General features: G+C 67.1%; 2 protein-coding genes across 2 annotated transcripts; both read right to left on the bottom strand.

Moving 5' to 3' along the window:
* Positions 1 to 201: 201 nt before the first annotated feature.
* On the bottom strand, positions 202 to 4,369 carry Prm3 (protamine 3). The gene is made up of 2 exons (XM_048790047.1): positions 4,036 to 4,369; positions 202 to 392 (listed from the first exon to the last, which is right to left on the bottom strand). The coding sequence occupies exons 1-2, from the start codon at positions 4,367 to 4,369 to the stop codon at positions 202 to 204; spliced, it is 525 nt and encodes a 174-aa protein (XP_048646004.1).
* Positions 4,370 to 5,580: 1,211 nt separating this feature from the next.
* On the bottom strand, positions 5,581 to 6,176 carry Prm2 (protamine 2). Its single transcript, XM_015491537.2, has one exon. The coding sequence runs from the start codon at positions 6,163 to 6,165 to the stop codon at positions 5,584 to 5,586; it is 582 nt and encodes a 193-aa protein (XP_015347023.1). The 5' UTR covers positions 6,166 to 6,176; the 3' UTR covers positions 5,581 to 5,583.
* Positions 6,177 to 6,632: the final 456 nt, after the last annotated feature.

The following is a 6,632-nucleotide window of genomic DNA, read 5'->3' as shown; positions in this document are numbered from 1 at the left end:
GCATGAGACCCCGATGGCGTCTCAACCCCGGTCCACTCTCCCTTTTCCTGACTGTTGCCCCCTGCTCCACCCAACCCAGGGCGCAGGGTCCCCTGAGTGACCACTCGGCAGGCCAGGCTGCACGGCACCATTTCCCAACCTGACTTCACCCCGTGCCCCCCCTCATCGAGGCCGTTGGCCTGAGAGTCAGGTAGGGCACTTTCAGAATCCCGGCGCCTCCCGGGCCAAGCGGGAATGTGGTTCGGCTCTCCTGCTGCTGGGGTCTGTGAGCGCGTCCGGGGGAGGGGTTCTGACGTAGGTAGGGGGCGTGCGCATGCAGTTGGGGTCCCCTGTGCCCGCGGGGCTGGGTGGGTTTGGATAGCCACTTGACAGGGTCTGCACGTTGGCGCCTCCTGTGTGCGTGTGGTTTCAGCTAAGGGGGGGGAGAGGGATGGAGCCTTGACCACACACATGACCCCCCTGGCCTCCCTGTGCAGTGCCTTCAGTGACCACACCTACAAGGACACGGCTCAGGGGGCGAGGACACCCCTTGGCAGGTTTACGCTCCTGAGGTCCCTGCATGACCTCTTCCCTGCTTCGTGCGTCCATCTGGGGCCCTGAAGCATACGCGGCCCCTTGGTCAGTGAAGCAAGTCCTGGCTCGGAGGTGCTTGTCCAGGGGGCGAGCTTTCACTGGTGTCACAGAGAAGTCACCACAGTAACGCGTTCCTGCAGGGTTGGCGGGTCCTAGCGGTCCCCACCGCAGTGGTCCTCCCCTGGCTGCGGCTGGCCCATCTCCTCTTCCGTGTGGTCCCTCCAGGGTCCCCCTCCAGCCTGCCTGCGCCTCCTCTGCCCCACCGCCTACTCCCCTGGTCTGTCATTGGCCACCTCGCCAGCCGTTGCCAAGCTGACCAGCCCAGCGACTCACCTTCCAGCGCCCAGCCAGCATCTAACTCTGCGTCCAGCAGCTGTGCCCACCCGACTCCTCCAAGCCGCCAGCCCAGGGGTCTAACCAGCGCGTCACCTCAGCTAGTTCACCCGTCCGTCCACTCACATGCACACACGGTCCTGTCCTTCAGCCTGTCCCTTGACGACCCACCCATCTCCCAGCCGGCTTCTCGTGGTCTATCCGCGCCCTCGTCCCCCGAGCCTTGCGCCGGCTCACCCTCCTGCCTGGCTGATCTCTGTGCACCATCCTGAGCACCCCTCCGGTGCCTTCAGAGGACCAGTCCACCCGTGCGTCCTGCGCTCGGCAGCCGGCCCCGTGGCTTCTCTCCTCTCCCCCTTGCTGTGGCTCCTGTGCCCTGGCTGGGAGGCTGCAGTCCCCACCTCACCCCTGGAGGTCCAGCGGGGCTGCCCCGTCACCTCTGGGCCCCGGGCCTCCCCCTGAGCTCCGCCTCTGTCCCCCACTTGGGGCCCCTGCGGACCCTCTTGCTCGGGCTCACCTTCCCTTTCAAGCCCTTTCTCTCCCTGGGGCAGTGTCCACAGTGAGGGCCACCTGGGGGCTGGGGCAGCGCACAGTGTTCGTGGTGCCCCGTGGCGGCGGGGGCTGGGCCTCTGGCGGCCAGGTGGGCTGCAGTGGCAAGCTGGGCTCTGGGCACAGCTCTGGCAGGGTGGCTGCAGTGGCACTGGCCACAGGTGTGGCTTTGGGGCTGGCACGGGGTGGGCTGTGCCTCTGGGTGTCCCTGGGGGCCACACTTGCAGGACAGAGGCCTCCTCCTCCTCCTCTGCCAGCAGGCCCTGCTGTCAGAGTCCCCGCAGCCCACAGCTGGGCTGATGATGGTGGCCACAGAGGGTCAGAGGTGGGGCCCACCAGGATACAGCCCCTGCCCTGCGCCTCGCCCCCACGTGGGGCAGCTCTGGGCCCTCGGTTGTTCCCTCTGTCCTTAAGAGTGACCCTGGGGGACACTGAGCAGCATCTGCACCTGGCTGTGCTCCTTGGTCCTCTGCAGCTCTGGACGCTCAGTTTCCCGTCCTTGCAGACTGGGGATGATGACTGCCACACGTCACAGGGACATGGGAAGAATTAACGGAGGGAGTTGAGGTCCGGCAGTGGGCTCAGAGCCAGGCGTGGTGGCAGGGCCCGCGAGCACGGAGCAGCGCCACCAGGCCCTTTCCTCACCCTGCGGGGCGGCTGGTGCCAGGAGGGCAGCTCTGGCCCAGGGGTGGGTAGCGGGGGTGGCCAGCCTGGTGACGGGTGGGTGGTGGACAGTGGAAGTCACTTGGTGGCCTGGCGGGTGGTCTGGGGCTGCCCGGCGAGCTCCCTCCCCGTCAGAGCTGAGACCTGGAGTTGAGACCCCTGGGCCGGTGGCTTAGAGGAGTCAGGGGGCACAGCTGCTGGACGTACAGTTAGGTGTTGGCTGGACGCTGGAGGGTGACAAGCGGGCCCCAGCGTGCACTAGGCCCCTTGGGGAGGTCATCATGGTGCTGGGGACGTGACAAAGGGGCTTTTTCTGGTGTCCGCCTCCTGACGGCCCTGCGGCAGGGTGGCCTCAGGCTGTCCTCGCTCACACACTCCAGGGCCCAGCGTGACCGGCCCAGGTCTCGGGCAGCCCTCCCCAGCAGGGCCCGGCCCAGGTGCACCTGGCACCTCGGCTGCCCACACCCAACTCGGTCCCCTCCGTAGAGCAGCTGCCCTCGGAGCTGTTAGCAGGTGGACTTCTTAGTGTCCAGTGGCTTCTCAAGAACCGCCGTGTCCACGGACCCTTCCTGCCCTCGGGGCCTGGACCTCCCTGTCCAGGCCACGTTGCCCTCGAGCAGCACAGGGACCCTGCGTAGTGGGCTGAATGGGGGCCCCCAGAATCTATGTCCCCATCCAGCCCCCGGAACCTGACAATGGGACTCAGTTGGAAAAGGGTCTCTCTAGGGGAGAGCAGGCGGACTGTCGGGGGCTCCTCTCGGGGGTGCTGGCCGCCCTGGGAAGGCCTCCTGGGTCTCGGCCCCCCCACGGCCCCCGGCTCCTCGCTGCCGACTGCCCCCCCCCCGTGGAGAGGGCCAGCACTGTCAGGGACGCCCCTCCTTCCAGGGCCCCTCCACCCTTCCCCGTAGCTCCGCAGACCTCGGGCCGTGAGCCACCCCTGCCCCCCGAGCTGCCCCTCAGGATGGAGCCTGCATTTCATTGTCAGGGCCCCTGGTGACTGGCCCTGGTGACTCCCCGGGGCCTGCGGGTGGACTCACGGGGCCTGAGCAACAGGACAAACCTGCTCAGAGGCCTGTGGCGGGGGACTGCCGGCCTCTGCCGTCTGCAGGTCATAGGTGGCCTTGCCTGCCCCCAACGTGGCCCCAGAGACCCCAGGCCTTCCCTGGAAACGCCGTCTCCCCAGCCCGTCCCCTGACCAGGGCCCTCGAGGCCAGGTGGCTGATGCCCAGGGACGGCAGAGCAGATGGCAGTTGGCACTTCTGGATTGGGGGGGGGGCAGGGGCAGGGGGCAGCAGACCTCAGGCTTGGCCCTGAGCTCCCTGTGCCTGGCAGCCCCTCTCCGGGGGGTTAGGCAGGAGTGAGGCTCCGCCGGGGCACAGACGGTCCCCACAGCGGGGCGGAGGGGAGCCAGACACTCCCGTGAGGCAGAGGGGGCCCCCAGGGGCCCGGTGGCAATATCTGCCTCAGTTAAACGTGAGTCCACGACAGGCCCAGGCCCCCCTGTGTGGCTCGCGCTCTTAGCCTCACCCGAAGCAGACAGGGGCAGGCTGGGGCTCAGAGACACACAGTGACCTGTGCGGGGTCACACAGCAGAAAAGAAACTGGAACCCACATGCTGGGCTCCCAAGCCAGGGCTCCTTAAGACGACGCTGTCCAGGCTCAGAATGGCCAACGGGGTCCCACCGAGGGAGACGTTGATCCCCTGGGGCTGACACCCAAGTATGTGGAAGAGGCCCCCTGCCCCAGAGATGGAAGCTGAGACGGCTTCCTAGCCCAGGCGCCCACTTTCCACCCACTGGGCAGGAGCTGGCCTCCCTTGTGGCCAGAGCAGAGCCCTGGGGGTAAGCAGGGGGACACCCGAGAAGGGAGTTCCTTGGAGACATTTTATTGACTCTTCTCTGGAGGTTCTCGCTGGGCCGGCGGCGGGCACCCCTCCTGGGCCTCTGGCGTTACATGTGCGTCTGCTTGGCCTCGGGGCTCTGCGGGGGCCCCCCGGGTTGTCCTCGGCGCTCCCCTCCTGCCTCTCGGGCTCCATCAGCAGCAGCTTGCCCTGCCCGGGTAGCTGCTCCTCCTCCTCCTCCTCCTCCTCCTCCTCCTCCTGCTCCTCCTCCTCACCCTCTGATGACAGGGAGAAGTTATCCTGACTCATGCAGGCCACAAGCTTCTTCATGGACGACTCGTGGCCCCGGCTGTGGCCCGTGCCCTGGCCGGTGCCATGGCCCGTGCTGAGCTTGGCGCATCGGGAACCCATTGTCCACTCTGCCCATCTCTCTGGACTAGGGAGGGAGGTGGCCGGGGGCATGGAGGGGCTGTGAGGTGGACGGAGTGCTGACATCACAAAGGGGCCCTGGAGCCCACCCCACCCAGCACCCAAGGCAGAGCGGGCAGCTGGGCCGGGGGAGGTCTGTCCAGTGCTGCCCGCCCTGGGGGCTGCCCGCCCCATCTGGCCTCATTGGCCTGGACACTTGCCCTCTTAGCTGAGCGCCGGGGGTGCCCGAGAGCCGGGGATAGTGTGCAGACAGGGTCAGGAGAGAGGATGCCCCTCAGGGCTGGCAGTGGGTGGGCTTCCTGACCTGCTAACGTGGCAGTGACTCACTGTGTACCTCAAGTCCACCCCCACACTGCACCCCTTACAGGGCCGGGCTGTGGCTCTGTGGCAGGGCGCGTCGGCAGGGTCCGGGGCGCGGTTCCCAGCACACACAAAACCCCTCCTGTTAAAGTGTGTCCTCCAACATCCCGAAAGGCAGCGCCCAAACTTTGTGGGGTCCCAGGTCTCGGTGGACACAGGAGAACTGGCCGCTGGCAGTGCCACTCATGCCCAGGCCCCAGTATCTCACGCAGGGCGGGGTGGGAGGAGCCAGGACCGCTGTGGAGGGGTCTTGCTAGGTCTGGTGCCACGCACCTGTGATGCCAGCTGCGAGGGAGGCTGAGGCAGGAGGACCTCTAGGTCAAGGCCAGCCTGGGCTACTGGCCTTGTAGGAAGAGGCCCTGGATTTCATCCCCAGCACTGACTTGTCATAATGACCCTCTGAGATGTCCACCTCAATCAGAGCCAGTGACAGCTGTGTCACTTATCTAGGTGGGCTAGTGTCCCTGTCAGAAGGTGGCAGATTTCAGACACGTGGAGTGACGGGCAGATGGGTTCCCCCCAGAACTGCAGCCCTGGCCCAGACCTGCTGCAGCTCTACCTCGTCCTTGCTGGAGCACACCCGACCTGCCTCCCACCTCGGGCTCTTGCAGCCCTCTGCTGCTCACCTCACCCGGCCACCCCGTGTCTGGACCGTGCTACACAGTGGCCCTTTAGTCAGGTTGACTTCCTGGCTTCAAAGACCCCTAGGGGAGGGCGGTGCCCCAGGGCATCACCCAGACCCCCTGGGCCCTCCTGGAGGAAGGGCCGTGACCAGCCCGCCGGGCGGGCTTCCCTGATCCGCAAAGGAGACCGGCAGCCGGGGTTCGCATCAGTCTTTATTCGGCAGGTGACTGCTCGTGGGCTCCTGGGCAGCTCGGGGCTCGGGCAGGAGGCACAGGAGGGGTGTCAGGGCCTCGCGTTCCTTGGGCAGGTGACTCGGCTTCCACAGGGCTTCCAGGAAGGCCACTACTGCCTCCGGCACCTCCTCTTCCTCCTGATTCTTCTGCAGACTTTGGGGAAGAAAAGGCGTTCCTGGACCCCAGTGGGCTCTTCCCTCCCGGCCTCCCGCCCCGCGCGGCGTCCTGGCGCCCGTGGGTGCCCGTGGGTGCCGGCCTGGGTCGGCGGGGTGGGCACGCACCTCGGTAGCAGCGGCAGCACCGCCGCCTGTATCTGCACCTGCAGCGCCTGCGGTGCCTCTGGCAGGACTGGCGGCACCTGTGGATCCGGGGCAGCCTCTGCCGGGAGCCGGGCCTGCGCCTGTACTGGCAGCTCCTCTGTGTCCTCCCGAAGACCTCGGCGGCCTCCTGGGTCAGCCCCTGCTCCCGGTCCTGCTCCTGGTCCTGGTGCTCACATCCCGGGTCCTGCCTGGGCCCCTGCTGCAGACGCTCACCGGGGTTCCTCACGCGGCATCGGACCATGGCGTCTGCGGCTCAGGGGCAGACCAGGGCAACTGGGCTGAGGCTGCGGCTGGCCGTGGCCGGAGGAGGGCTCAGGCCCGCCTGCTCTTGGTGTTGCTGTTGGTCTGCTCGGTGGGGCTCTCGGGGCCCGTATATAAAGGGGGCCCCACTGTGACCTGGCGGCCCTGCCCAGCCCCCTCTGTGAGGGCGCCTCAGGGCAGGGCCCACGGCCCCGGCACACCGGGTGGGATCGGGCCAGGTGGCCTCTGGCCTGGCCTGTAACGTGTGTCCCCTGGAGCCAGAGGACCCTCAGATCCCGAGAGAGCCACGCCTTTTCTGTCCCCGTCAAGCCTCAACCTGTCAGGGTTCGTCCAGAGGCTGCCCACTCCTCAGTGTCCTGCTGTGATCTCAGGCTTGAGGTGGCCACTGTTTGCATGACATGACTGCATAATGGCCGCATGCCCGGAGGTGACCGCTACTCCCCAGCC

Source organism: Marmota marmota, unplaced genomic scaffold (assembly GCF_001458135.2).
Source record: "Marmota marmota marmota unplaced genomic scaffold, marMar, whole genome shotgun sequence".
In the NCBI taxonomy this organism is placed as follows: Eukaryota; Metazoa; Chordata; class Mammalia; order Rodentia; family Sciuridae; genus Marmota; species Marmota marmota.
This window is presented reverse-complemented; position numbering and strand designations above follow the sequence as displayed.